Source organism: Plectropomus leopardus, chromosome 17, assembly GCF_008729295.1.
Source record: "Plectropomus leopardus isolate mb chromosome 17, YSFRI_Pleo_2.0, whole genome shotgun sequence".
NCBI classification, from domain to species: Eukaryota; Metazoa; Chordata; class Actinopteri; order Perciformes; family Serranidae; genus Plectropomus; species Plectropomus leopardus.
In genome coordinates this window covers 30,369,796-30,384,911 of record NC_056479.1, presented here as the reverse complement: position 1 = coordinate 30,384,911, position 15,116 = coordinate 30,369,796, and the positions used below count along the sequence as shown (strand labels likewise).

At 38.8% G+C, this 15,116-nt stretch overlaps 1 protein-coding gene across 1 annotated transcript in view; it reads right to left on the bottom strand.

Annotated features, from left to right (window-relative positions):
- Positions 1-301: 301 nt before the first annotated feature.
- cpt1a2b (carnitine palmitoyltransferase 1A2b) overlaps positions 302-15,116 on the bottom strand; it is a 43,427-nt gene continuing 28,612 nt past the window's right edge. Inside the window, exons 14-19 of the mRNA XM_042505752.1 lie at positions 7,300-7,464; positions 6,083-6,211; positions 5,082-5,237; positions 4,095-4,208; positions 3,799-3,891; positions 302-1,071 (exon numbers count right to left, since the gene is read on the bottom strand). Coding sequence (XP_042361686.1) covers positions 943-1,071; positions 3,799-3,891; positions 4,095-4,208; positions 5,082-5,237; positions 6,083-6,211; positions 7,300-7,464 — 786 coding nt within the window. The 3' untranslated portion in view covers positions 302-942. The remainder of the gene's footprint in view (positions 1,072-3,798; positions 3,892-4,094; positions 4,209-5,081; positions 5,238-6,082; positions 6,212-7,299; positions 7,465-15,116) is intronic.

Below are 15,116 nucleotides of genomic sequence, written 5' to 3'. Positions count from 1 at the left end.
GCTGCATTCAGACGTATTTTCACCTTTGACCCATCTCAAGGGAAAAAAGGAGAATAAGCAACTTGGCATATGAAGTCCCGCAAATCGCAAGAAATTAATAGATTAAGAATTGAAAAAAAATGCAAAGGAATTATATAATTCTAATTATCATAATTATTTATCTAAAATTATTTTACAGATTGATAGCTTAGTAATTACACAAATTTTTAAGCATTTCTTCCAGGTCATTTTTTAAAAATGTTTTTTACTTTTTTTTAATTTATTTTATTTATTTATTTATTTATATTTAGATGGGGGAACTTCCTGTTGAGTTTTTGAAAGAAAGAAAAATGTGTTTTGCCCAAGTTTCAAAGGGTTAAATTAAATGACAATAAAAATTGTGTCTATTTTGCTTTCAGTAACTCTTTCCCTTTATTTAGTTTTTATCTCTGCTTTATCCCCCCCCCCCCCCTTTTTTTTTGCAATGACTGAAACATGCTCTGTGTTGGTGAGCTGATCGGCACCGCGCCACTTGACACGGTCACTCGGGGTCACGTCCCCTTCTCCTTTATTGAGATTTAGGATCTCTTAATGCTTTCCTCCTTTTGTCTCAGACATTTGTCTCTCTTTCTCTGCTTCTTCATTTCCTTCTAAAAACTTCCTTCCTTTCTTGGTAACCTTTTCCCTAAAAATCGACCGTGGCAGGTTTCATATTCTCAGGGAAAGCAGGGAAGCGTTTTGCAGACAAAAAATGCAAAAATAACTTTCAACTGTTTTACCCAGAGTGCAAATCGTGTTTTTATTTTACGTCTTTAAACTGCTGACTGAGATCTCCCTTTAAATCTACTCTAGAAATTCACTTTAATTGATTTCAGCTCATTTACATGATGGGCTGTGGTTGAACCTAATGGGTTTTTAATGGTTTCTACATTCGGGGATGGTATTTGTCCGAGCTGGCGGGACTCAGAGGACCTTCTTGGCATGAGGCTGAGCGGAGCTTTTAGAGGCCGAGGAGGTTTTGGTGTCGGCAGCGAGCAGAGTCATGATGTCCTGCAGAGCGTGACTAATCTGAGCTCCGAACCTGTGGGAGTCCTGAAGAGGAGAGAGTCAATGAGTAATGAGAAGAGGGTGGAGAAAAAAAGGGAAGAACATCGAAAAACGATTGTGGGAAAGAATGAAAACCACACAGAGAGATGACAGGATGTGGAGAGAGAAGTGGCCTCACAGATGCCCCCCCCTCCCTTTTTGTTTTTTTGTTTTTGGCTGATATCGATAAAAATACCAGAGAATTTTAAACAATTGCTAACGGTATATCTGGATTTTTATTTATTTATTTTTTACACAAAAATTCTCATCGAGAAATATTAATATTTATCTGTCTACCTACCTATCTCTATATCTGTTTCTACATCTATATAAATCTATATCCACATCTATCTCTATATCTGTTTCTACATCTATATAAATCTATATCCACATCTATCTATCTCTACATTTATATCTATCTATTTCTACATCTATCTCTATATCTATCTATCCAGCTACGTATCTATCTACATTCTACATACATTTCTACTTTCTACATTTATATATATTCCTACATATCTATCTATTTCTATATCTACATATCTATCTATATGTAGACATATGTCTGAATCTGAAAATTTAAATGTAGTTTAAAGATGTAAATTTGAATTTAAAGGGACAGAACAGAAGAGAGGTGTGTAGTTTTAAGCTCCCATAACAGAACCTATTTCCAAAATGAGAAACCGTGTTTATGACAATGAGACGGACACAAGGTCACAGTGAACGTGACCTTTGACCACCACAATCCAACCAGTTCATCCTTAACTCAAAGTGGACGTTTGTGCCAAATTTTTAAAAAAAATTCTGAGGTGCTCTTAAGATGTTTACAAAAATGAAACAGATGAGGTCACAGTGACCTTGACCTTTGACCTATGACCACCAAAATGTAATCATCTCATTGTTAAGACCAAGTGTTATTTTAATTTTTTACTTCTTACTTTTAATTATTTGCTGTTATTAGTAAATGTGGCAGTCATGGTCTCAGATGTGTCATGTTTTACAGATGTCTCTTTGAACTTTTGTTAACAATTAAGTTGGAAAAAATCTAAAAAATAGATTTAAAGAGCGACTATTTCATTATATTTCAGTGGTGTAAACAGCACACTGGAGTCACTCTAAAGGATCTCAAACCTCTTTGAACATTTCTCTGCATCGATCTCGTGTTACTTATTGACAATCGTATATAACCTATAATATAACCTATACAAACGCGTCTGCAGTAAGCTCATATCAGTCGTTATATATCGCCCTGGCTGGTTTATCAGTGCGGCTCTATAAAGTCAGTAGATTCCACAGAAAAAAGAAAAAAAAAGGAGAAAGAGATCTCATGAAAAGGGAAGTGAAAAGAGACAGCGAAGCACTCCACAGTTTGTCCTGTCATGTGCTTTATGGTTGAGCAGTGAATGAACGATGATGCAACACCTGCCTGCAGCTCGTAAAGCCAGACGGCCCGCCTTCCTCAGATAACACAATATAATGTGTAACAATTCGCTGAAACATCTGAGTCAATCATCACGATCTTTTCCAGAAAAGTCTGCGGCACACGGGAGCAGCACACCTCGGCATTAATGAAACTTTATGTTAGACGCTATGATACAAATATATTAATTATGTGTAAATTCACTGGTCAGAGCAAAGGCAAAGACTTTAGAGCAGTGATACTTAAATTACTGCCTACAAGCCAAATCTAAAAAAAGTGCCAGTGGAGGATCCCCCACACCCCCGACAGAGGACACAGATAAGAACCTAACGTCCTAAAATACTAGAAATATCCTAAATTCCTGAAAAAAAATTCTCTAAACCCTCGTGAAACCCTAGAAATGTCTTAAAATCCTACAAATGTCCTGAAATCCTAAAAATGTCCTAAATTCCTAGAAACATCTTAAATTCTAAAAATATCCCAAAATCTTAGAAATGACCTAAAATCCTAAAAAAAAAATCTGAAAAATCAGATTAATATACCAGAATCTGGGAAATATCCTAAAATCCTAGATATCTTAAAATCCAAGAAACGTCCTAAAATCCAAGAAACGTCTTCAATTCTAAAAACACCCAACATCTTAGAAATGACCAAAAAGCCTGAAAAAAATCTTAAATTCCTTATAATTTCAGACTTCCTTAGATTCCTAAAATTCAAGAAATATCTTAATATCCTAGAAATGCAATAAAATGCTAGCAACGTCTTGAAATTCCGGAAAATTCTACAAATCCTAGAAATATATTATTTTAGAAATATCCTTAAACCCCACAAATGTCCTAAAATAAAAATATTCTAAAATCTGAGAAATATCATAGAAATGCACTAAATTCCCAGGAAAGTCTTGAAATTCTGGAAAATTCCTCAAATGTCCTAAAATCCTGAAAATGTCCTAAAATCCTAATGTCCTAAAAAAAGTGGCCCCTGAGCAGAACAAAACGAGCATCATTGCGAGAGGTTTTCTCTGCCCTGTGACTCAGGCTGGAGCCTCCTGACATGTTTGCAGAGAGCGTAAACAAAGCTCTCAGCGGGAACATGCCAGGAAGTCTCAGCGCCGCAGACATGAGGAACAGAAAGCGTTTGTAGCTGCGGGTGTGTGAACGTCCAAACGGTGCCGACAGCTCCGATTCCAGCGAAGCCGCTTGAACATCCCGGCCGCAAACGTCCAGTTAACGTTATTAAAATGACAAAATAAGGGGATTCCATTTTTTATGATTCATCGTTTTTGCCGATGACGAAACAGAGGCTTTGCTTACCGTCTCGCTGCAGGAGCGTTTGGACGACACGTGGAAGTTGATCATGTCTTCGCCCACGATGATGTACGAAACCCCGTAACCGTCGTCCGCCACCTGACACGAGCACAGAGATCAGACGAGTTAAACTTTAAAATGTAGAGTAACAGCTTCAGGTAGACGGTACACGGAGTTATTTCATAAAGAACGGCGCCTCCGTCTTTACGTGTCTGAACATCAGCTCTTTCACTTTAAAGCAAAAACGTGCTCCTGCTGAGTTTTTATTGTAGTCACGACAGGACAGCGTGTGCGTCACTCACAGGGCCGAAGCCTCCGCCCAGCGATATGAATTCGGGGTGGTTCTTCAGGTCGAACAGCTCCATCTGCTGAATCGGGGTCTGACTGGTGGAGAGACGCCACGGCTCCGACAAAACCTGCGACGCGAGCAGGAGAGAGAGAAAAGAAAGAAAGATTATATTCTGTCACCAGCTGAGTTTACATCACAGATTTGTGCAAAACTTAAGCGATATTTTCCTAAATTTCAATAAAACACAGATGACTGCGTTTCCACTGAGTGATATTATGCAACTTCTCTCATGATAACCCGCCAGTAACCATGGCGAGTTTTTTCAAAAGTGGCGTGTTTCCATTAGGCGTATTTTGTATTCACACTAGGGCCGCAGCTATCGATTATTTTAGTAATCGAGTAATCTACCGATTACTCTTGCGATTAATCGAGCAATGGGAAATGCGCGCTGAAATGTTTTCATTTGATTACTTTTGCTTGATTAAACGGTGATAGTGATACACAGAGGAGAAAATAAGACAGTCCAGGGTTCCTTCTAATGAGTGAGCAACCATAACTGCCTTTTCCTGCAGAAAAATCTATATTTTTATTGGTAACAAAAGTGCAAAAGTCTCTGTGAAGTGAGCAGTAATAATCAACTAAACCTCAAAACTAAACCCATTTAGTGCATTTAACGTCGACCATATTATTCTGGGTTTTAATGAGACAAACATTTTTTGAAATGCATTATATCCATCTAATCTAATTTAGTGCATTTAAGTGCTATAACACCTTCCTCTGGGGTTTAAAAGTATTAGGCCTATACTTTTATTTTTTTAATGAAGCGGCACTCTAGTATCCAAACACCTGCTGCACACACACCTGCTGCACACACACCTGGTGAAAACACACACCTGGTGAAAACACACACCTGGTGCACACAATTTGCGCAATTTGAGGCTTAATAGACACCCGCCTGCTGAGACAGTCACAAAAAACTCAAAATAAACGAGAAGCTCACCTCTTTAAGGAAAGGCGAGTCCACGCCCAGATATTTGGACACCACGTACAGACAGAAGAGGTGTCTGTCGATGCCGGCTCCAGTCATCGCCATCCGATAAAGGTTCTGGTGTCCTTCTGAAGCCAGTCGGAAGAGACGTCTGCACTGATCGTCTGTCTGTCAAACCAAACCACACATTTAACCCTTTAGGGACTGTGTTTTGTCTGAGTTGATGCATGTGTCCTAAATGTAGTCCAGATTGTGTATTTGAGTGTAATCAGTGAATTTGCAGCTCAGCTCCTACAATAAGTCTAAAATACACTGTGGAAACTAAATAGTTACATTCAGACTGTTCAGGTCCAAAAATGCTCCATTGAAACCCATTCAAACTGACATTTTTGATCCCACAGCCATCAGAGCAGAAAAACAGGACTTGTATTATTTCTGGGTGTCATTCTGGGCTTTTGACTCTGAATTTGTCATTTTGACTATTTTCCACCTGATGAGGTCATTTTGACCATATTTGGCATATGGAGGAAATACATGCTATTTCCACTCGGTGACCTGTCACCATATCCCAGACTGTGATCATAAAAAAATCCACTTTAACATAGTATATCAAAAATAATTAATTTTTATAAATGTTTTTTGCATCCACAAACACAGTAACATCATAACAAAAACCTAGCATTTAAAGGGTTAAAATTCTGAAAATTAATGAATATTTGATTTTTTTATTTATAATTACAACTGATGCTGGTTAAAAAAAATCAATACGTAGAAATTAATTTTAATGTAGAATATCTTTTAAAGCTCGATTTTAAAGTGCATTTTGTGTGCAGAGCGGCATGAATTTATGAAATTTACCAGAAATAAAACACTAAATTGAGTGATGGTGAAGAGTAATTTTAGCTGTGACAACATGCTGTCTCCTGAAGTTTGAGCAGATTTTGGGATCAGCGGGAGGATCTTTTGTTTTTTATGTTTTGAAGAAGAAGCAGAATGAGGGGAGCCGTCTGTACCTCTCCGCCCTCCAGAGCTTTGACAAAGGCACAGCTCTCGTTGGAGCAGGACCGTACCGTCTCCGTGCGGCCCTCCCTGAACAGACGGGTCATGGACGCCTCGTAGGTCAGACAGAAACCACCACGATCCTGATGGAAGAAAAGGAGGATGAGAGAAGAAGTGTGAGAGGAGGACGGGAGAAGAGGAAAGAGATGCAAACATGTGATCATAATTAAGTCACATTAGGATTGCAAAGTTAATAAAAAGAATGATTAAAAGCAAAAGTGGCTGACATAATTTAATGTTATTTTTGTTGTTATTAATTATGGAGATTTTAAAAATAAAATAAATAGAAGGACAGAAATAAATTAAATAAAATCATTTATTATTAACTGCAACCAACTACAGCTCCAGCATATTTAATAACCACAACAACCACAAAATCTAGCCAGGAGTTCAACGGCCCACAGCCCAGAGTCTGTAAAGTCCCCTTCAGCCTCTCTTACTTCCTGTTTTTCTCTAAAGTTCTCCGTCTAACAGAGACTAACAGCCTGACATAAATCCATCATCATGCAACCAACTGCAGCTACAGCACTTAAGCACCGGAGAGGGACCTAATCTTTTATTTTTATTTTACCAGAGGGGCAAACAACTTAAAACAGCTGCATTTTGTATTTAATGTACCGTATATTTTGAAGGAAAACTTGTCAGGAAGCATTTTTCCTTTAAAAAACACTTGACATTTGTTTTTCAATTTTTCAAGAATAATAAAATATTTGTATTTTTTACAAAAAACTGGCACATCATTTTCTTTAAAAAGTTTTTGTGTTTGTTTATTTTAAAACATTCCCTCCAAAGACACGTTTTCCCTAAAAATCACCAATTTCTACTACAACTACAAAATGTAAAAACAGAAAGTGTTGTTGGATTTAATATTGCAGATGGTCCTTGAACACCTCGTGTTATTATGCAGGTTTCTGGAACAAAACTTTAATGAAACTTTCAGGGTATATTTAGTTTTCCAAAACTTTTCCCAGCCTGGAAATTACTATTTGCAAATTCCATGACTTTTTCGTACAAACGGGTCATTTTAGATCCTCAACTGGTGGAGAATAATGTCCGAATGTCGCTGATGGACAATATCGTTATTTTGAAACAAGTCAATTCACTTCATTTCCAGGACTGACATGAATAAGTGAAACTCCAGCTCCGCTCCGCAGTGTGTGGTGTGTGTTACCCTGTAGTACGCCAGCTGTAAGCCGATCTGTATGAAGGCGTCGGGGCTGATGCGCAGCTTCTTGATCCGTCCTTTTCCAAACTCTCGGAAGGGAAACACGTGACAGTCGACGTCGTCCGCCAGCGCCTGAGCGACAGCCAGAGAGCTGCACACCTGAGCCTGAACCTGACGCACACAGACGAGAGGAAGAAATGGGACAAAGGTGATTAATATTAATTTCACCAACATGGCATGTAAAGTTTGTTTCTTTTGGCAGCGAGTCAAGTCATCAGAGTTGACACACGGTGCTGCGAGGCAGAAAAAGGCAACGATGAAGGTAATCAGATGCAGCCTGCGGGCGACGAGTCGAGCGTGAAACTACTGTGCACGCTCTTTTCTTCTTTCAAGTGAAGAAGACATTTTTTTGTAATGCGAAATTACAGACAAGCGATAAAAACCTTTGATCTCAGGCTGCCTCCAGCACCTCTCAGTACATGTGTGTAAAAGAAAAAACCGAGAAACTAACACATGAAGTCAAAATACGAGGAAAAATGGCCATTTATGAAAATATAAAATAATACATATTCGTGGTAGACGGGCAGTTGCACAGTGAATAAACTGTCAGCAGGAAGCATTTACGGCTGTATCTCAAAAAATCTGAATATCATCAGAAAGTTTGTTTTTCTTCCTAATTTAATTTTTTCAAGCCTTTTTTTGTTTTTATTTTGATGATTATGGCTTATAGAGTTCATGAAAATCAGAAATCCAGTATCTCAAATTATTAGAATATAAAATGAATATAGAGTGAATTACTGCATCAATGTGGCACAGAGTCGGTCAACATGTGCAGCACAGCCCTCAGTTTGTCTGTATTTTTGGGTTGGGTTTTTCCTAATATTTTGAAATTTATTTTATTTTTTTATTTACAATTTTCTAAGTTTAGGCCATAATTATCATAATCATAACAGGAAAAAATGCTTGAAAATTGTAGTTTATGCAATTAGTCTAGGATATATATATATATATATTTCCCTTACTTAAATAACTGATGGCAACATTTAAATAAAAATGAATAAATAAAAATAACACCCTGAGGCTTTACAGAGTAAAAATATTCTCCTATGGGGACACCTTCTTTGCAGTATTTAATTGATCAATTTTATCAGTGAAGATTAAAATAAAATGCTATGCAGATCATCTGCAAAAGGCTCAATAAATATCAGCCCTTACTTTGAAGTTTCTCAACTCTTTCCATATATTTTAATTCATAAGAGCACCAGATTGAACTCGCAAATAAATTCATTAATTCACTGACAACCGGCTATTGCGGCCCTGAAGGACCGTCCATTAGCAGCTTTCCTCCTGCTCTCTCTGCAGGAGAGAGCCAACGCAGCCAAAATGGCTCCACTCACTCAAACAAAGGAGAACACTTCCCTCATAACACCCATTAATATTTCAGTAATGCTATTTCTCACCAATAGTGAAAGCATAGATGAGTTTCACTTTGAGTCCTGGGCAGAGAGGGTAATGTTTAGAAAGCACAGAGCTTCCTGCTGCATGACTTCTGTGACACTTCATAAAAAGATGAAAAGAAAAGTTTTGCAGCTGTTTGACCACAATTAATAAAATAGTGAAAATATTCGCTGTTTGCGGTTTCTGCACAAATACAAAGCAACACTACATAAATATCTGATTTTGAGGAAAAAGACCCCTGATAATGATTCTCCACAAATGACTACACCCAACATCCATCGTCTCAAATGCTGGCTGGCCCAGAGCTCCTGCAGCTGAACGTTTACAAGAAAGTGGTTACAATGATTAGACCTGGGACTGTTGATGCTTAAACGTCAAAACACCTTAGCTCACTGTCTCAAAATTAAGCCCAAAAAATCTCAGTGTCAACCTGGATAATAACCTCAACTTGAACAAGTATGTAAACGCAGTTGTCCAGTCCAGTCCAGTCCTGTCCAGTCCAGTCCAGTCCAGTCCAGTCCAGTCCTGTCCTCGAGTCAGGAGACTCTCTGAGATCAGTTAGATTTCATCCCATGACTCTAAATCTAGAAACTGTTGGGTAACATTAGCTATGTGATTCTAACAGTTAGCCCTGTCGCCATGTGACTCTGCCCCAGCAGCAGTCTAATGATAAACAGAGAGAGGCTGAGTGAATCAATACGCTGCACATGGCTCTACAAGGAAATTAGATTTTAACCTGTTTTAAACAGTCAGTTGCAGAGAGTTGGACAAAATTAATAGTTTGTGAGAAATTATCAGAATTTGTCTGAATTTTTCCTGTAAAATTATATCCTTCCCTTTCTGCTTAACACACTAACCTGCAGTTTTTTTCCCCTTTAAAATACCCAAATTCAATTTGCACTTTAAATGTAATCCCATAAAAAACAGAGTGTGTGAATTTTTTTTAGAAGTTTCTGATAAATCTGCCTGAAGCACAAGTTGTGATTAGTCACTCTGTACATCAGCACGCACTTCCAATAACACACATGACTGCAGGCAGAATTTGTCACAAACTTAAGAAATCTCTCTGTGCACTTTTCCGATTAATTTCTGACTACGTGCAGAAAACCTTCTCATGTTTTTTTTTTTTTTAACAGATTGAGAGATTGGCAAAAAGGATGATGGGATCACAAACACAAAGCGGAGTCAGGAAACAGTAAAAGAAACAGGAAAAGCAGTTTTGGAGACCGCTTCATTTAGTTCTGCGTGATTAATGAGATTTACTGCACACAACCCAACACAAGACCAAATACGTTCAATCATCTGGAAAAACCCTAGATGTGCTGTAGTAAAAATGGACACACGTTCACATATTTGGAAAATGTGCTGAGGGAAGGAGCCAATTTTACCGCCAATTGTTCACTGGTGCAAACCAGTGAACAATTGGCGGTAATCTTAGATTATCGCCCCCATCTGCTTTCAGGTGAATGTGCGTGTTGTTTTAAGGTACCAGACATGTTAATACTTAAAATATTTAAGATATAATCAGCAGGATTTACCTAAGAAATAATGCATACATAGGTAATCCCATGCAATCTTCACTTATGCCTCAGTGTTTAGCTGTACATCTATCTGCAGACGCTCTGCCATCTGACTGGATTTTCTTATTTTCTGTGTTCGGGACATTTTTGGGTGTTTACCTCCAGAGCTCTCAGTTAAGGCTTTATAAAAAGGTAGCGACCAGGTGCCCAACCTGAGAAAAATTCACCCATGTTCACATGACCGTGACAGCCCAGGTCAAAGTGACCTTTGACCACCAAAATCAAATCAGCTTATTGTCGAGTCTAAGCGGACGTTTTTGCCAAATCTGAAGAAATTTCCTTACGGTCTTCATGAGATATCGTGTTCACAAGAATGACAGATGCAAGGTCACAGTGACCTTGAACTGTCAACCACCAAATTCGAAACACGTCATCGCTGAGTCCAAGTGAACAACGGTGCCAAAATTAGAAAAATCCTGTTGGTTCTGAGATATCACATTCACCAGAATTGGAAAACTAACAGACAACCCAGAAACATAATTCCTCCAACCTGAAGACATGGATGTTTTGTAGAGACCTGTCAATCTTTTTCCAGTGCTTTTTTAGGCTCAAACAGGTTTTGTAACCATTCTTTGTTGCATTTTTTGGTTTCAAATGAGGGTGTTTTGTAGCAAACTGTTGGTATTTTTCCAGCAATATTTTAGGTATAAACATGGTTGTTCTGTGGCGGCCTGTTGGTGTCTTTTTATGGGCTTTTAGGCTACAAAGATGGGCGTTTTGTAGCGACTTGTTGCTGTTTTCCCACTGGGTGTCGTTTTATTGGCTTATTAGGCTCCAAACATAGGTGTTTTGTAACAACCAATCTGTTTTTCCAGCAGCTAATTAGGCTCCAAACATGGATGTTTTGTAGCGACCTGTTGATGTTTTTCCAGTAGATTTTTAGGTTTCAAATGTAGGCGCTATATACCAACCTGTTGATGTTTTCAGAGCGTCTTTTCAAGTTTCAAATGTGTTTGTTTTGTAGCGACTTGTCTGGGTTTTCCAGCAGCCCATTAGCCTGCAAACATGGGTGTTTTGTGGCGGCCTGTTGGTGTTTTTCTATTGGCATTTTGGCTTCAAATGTTGGTGTTTTGTGGCAGCCTATCTGTGTTTTTACAGCAGTTCTTAAAAACTGGGCCACGGGCCATGATTCACCCCCAGGCCGGACTTAAACAGGCCTGACTTATACGTACACAACACACAGAGATTTTAAACAAACATGTTACGTGAACCGCACATCCAAAGCAGAAGTGTGAGCCAATGTACACAGAGTCTGAGACAGGTTTATTCCTTCACTGCTTATCAGCTAACTTTCTTTAAATTGTCTCTCCATCATGTGGTCTGACATTTCGTCACTCGCACTGAGTGTACAGGTATTGTTTTTAGAAGCAGCTCTGTGATTCAGAAAGCAACTGACACTCAAGCAATGATGCAGCCTGCTGACAAACGCAGGGCGTGCTCCGATCTGCGCAAACTGAGAATAATCTGTACTCTGGACTTCCTCATTCATGTCCTTCAGATGACTTTTACTGTGAGGTCAGCAGAGAGGGTAAAAACAGCAAAGACGCAGACTCAGTGAGAGTTAAAAGGTGAGCGCGGAGGGAATGACACAAGGCAAAGGTATCAGTAAGACCAAATTTCATCAAATTTAACCTGGAATCATAACTCCAGCAAGTTCGCAGCAACTAAATGTCTATAAATCGGCACAAAAATCATGAAAAAGGAAGCTAATAATAACTGCAGAACTTGCCTCTGAATCATCACATTTTTAACTTTTCTTTATCATCACAGTAACCCAGTAATAATAACTGTCGGTACATGCATGATTACACTTCAGACTAGAGCTGCCAGCGGCTGATTCAGCAGACATTAACTGAGGAATTTTGCCCCGAGAGGGAAGCACATTGTCACACTTCAAAAAAAAAAAACTCTGCTTCACAGTATCGACCGCCTGCTTTTGTGGCAGGTTGCCAAAATTCTGTCCAATAAACTGTAAACTTAAACTCCATGTGTATTCGGATCAGTAAAATAAAGCACTACTTAGAGAAAATGCAGCTGTAATTGTCATGAATCAAAGCACAAAGTGCAATTAAGGACGTGTAGCAGCTAAAGTACAGTTAATACAGGGGTGCATCAGGAAAAATACACTTTCATTCATACAGTATGTGTGACTCATGAATGCCAAGTTTGTAAAAACATACCTACAGACCTACAGTATGGATTAACCTTGAGGGCCCGCTTTTATATTACATACACTCCATTTCAAAATCAAGCTTTAAAAAAATATATATGAGACGAGCCTCGGAGATATGTCGACGCTGGTTTTCCCCCCCAACATCAGTCCTAATCATAACTATCAAATATTAATTTTCAGAATTTCTACCCTTTAAATGCCAGGTTTTTGTCATGATGCCACTATGTTTTTAAATGAAAAAAAAAAGTCTACATGCAGTTTTCGTGGGTTTCAATGGAGCATTTTTTGACCTTAACAGTCTGAATGAAACTGTTTACTTTCCACAGTGTATTTTAGACTTATCGTAGGAGCTGAGCTGGAAATTCACTGACTCAACAAGAATACACAGTCTGGACTAAATTTATGCCATATGCATGATAACAGTCAGAATTATCAATAAAAGGAAGTATGAAAAGCACGTAAAATGTGTCAAACAGTCCCTAAGGGTTAAGGGCCTCATTTATCATGTCAACCTGTTTTTTTTTTCCCAGCAGAGAAACTATTTTATTGCCCTGTTCTTGGTATTATGGGGCTTATTAACATGCTGTGCCTTTGCAGTGTTTTTACGTCACAATATGCACTTTTTTGTTGCAGTGCTATATATTTAATACGTTTTAGGTAATTGCCATTTATATTTGCAATATATTTTATTTCATCGTGCCACGAGCCCATGTGTTCACATTTTGTGAAATAAAATTCAATATGTGCCAATTAACTCTGAAGTAATGATTACGGAGAAATCTGGAGCCCGTGGCTGAGCCGCTGACGTATACTGGAATGTGCAGGTCTGTGTTCGCGATGCCACAGAGAGAAGATTTTCCCATGGAGGACGACTCATGATACCGACATTTTACAAGAAAAGACATTTGTCAGTGTCGCTCAACATCTGTAGGGTGTTTACTTTGGTCTTAAAGCTTAGAGGTTCCCCTCTAACAAAACAGAACAGGAGCAGCTGGTGTGGCAGCACCTGCTTTTTTTTCAATAACTCACTAAAGGTTTTTCCTTTTGGGCTACGGCTCCATTTTTTTCGAGACCTTTCTCTGTTTGGCATGTTTTTTGATGTTTATTTATTATTCCTGGAGTTCCCGCCCTCGCTTTGTCTGATTAAACACTTTGTAAACACCTGTTTTTAAAGGCGCTATATAAATAAAGTTATGATTACTATTATTACTGTCTAACTTGCAAATGAATCAATTTATTGCAACAATTCGGTAACTAGACGTTAAACAGGAAAACCGGGTCTCTGTCTGAGGTTTAGTCACTGAAATGTTGCAATAACTTGATTTATTATGAAAGTCAGACAGTGTGCAGGAGTTTGTCTGCAAAGAGATGACAGCCCTACTTTAAACACATGCAGGCATGCAGGCACTGAACACACGTGCACTTCTCTGCAGGTTTAACACTGCTCATTATTATTAATGTTTAAAATATTCCATTCACTGCAAAATAATGAGGGGAAAATTAAACAGAAAGCAATTAATAGACTGTGACTCAAGATGAAACTGGCGTCATTTAAAGGTCTCCCTAATGCACGCCTCAACAGACGTTCCTCCTGACAGGTTCCTCTTCCGTGTGCTTCGGTAGCCACATTATAAAACCAACCCGGCGCTCAGGCAGTTAAAGGGAAAATCCCGGCCTCTCCCCTCAGCGGAGCCCACGCTGAATAACTTGACAGCAAGAACCACGGGACTTTTGCCACAGGAAACCACCTCTCAGCTCGCCAGATCAGAGCAGAGTTTGTTTAGTTCACATCACTTATTGACATCTACTATCACTGATCTGCAACCTGCAATCACTGAAAAAAAATAACTGTCGGGTGAGTTTCTGCTCCAAATGAACAATTAAACGTTTGTGTTTGCAGCTGAAATAGCTGAAAGCTTGCATCGCTCTTTGGAGCATTTTCACTTTTCTGTTCGTGATGAGAGTGAAAGGAAAATGTAAGACTCGTTGGACCACGAGGGACAAAAACACAGGATGAGGTTGTAAACTTGGGTCATTCGTTAATGGTTTATCAGTTTCAGCTTTATCATTTACCGAAGGGGAGAGATTATAGTTTTCCGTATTTTCTGTCACAAATATATAAAAGTAAACAAATAAAGTTATAAAGTCTGATGTTCATATTTAGCGTGTCCAAAGTTTCTAATAATGAGGTGAACGTATGCAAAGGTAATCTCTCTTCAGAACGTTCTGAATACCTTGTTTCTAGGGCTTTAACCCTTTAACTGCCAGATCGACTGTTTGGTTGAGCACATTTTGAGTATCGGCCGACCGATATTATCGGCCGATATTTAAGACGTTTAAGCCGACACCACTTTTAACCGTGAGGATTCGTCCACTGTGAGCTGGAAGCAAACTCACGGCTCTCCGGCTCTCCGGCTAAGATTTCAAAGATTTCAAAGTGGTCGCCGTGTTTCGGTTCTTTAAATGAATTCAAATTAAGACATTACTTTGACAGCCCTAGTAAAAACTCGCAGCGAACTAACAGGGGACTTTAGCCGTGCATGCTGCTTTTAAATATCCCCTCTAAAGACGAACCGCCTTCAGTTAAAGACACATCGGATCACCGAGTTGTA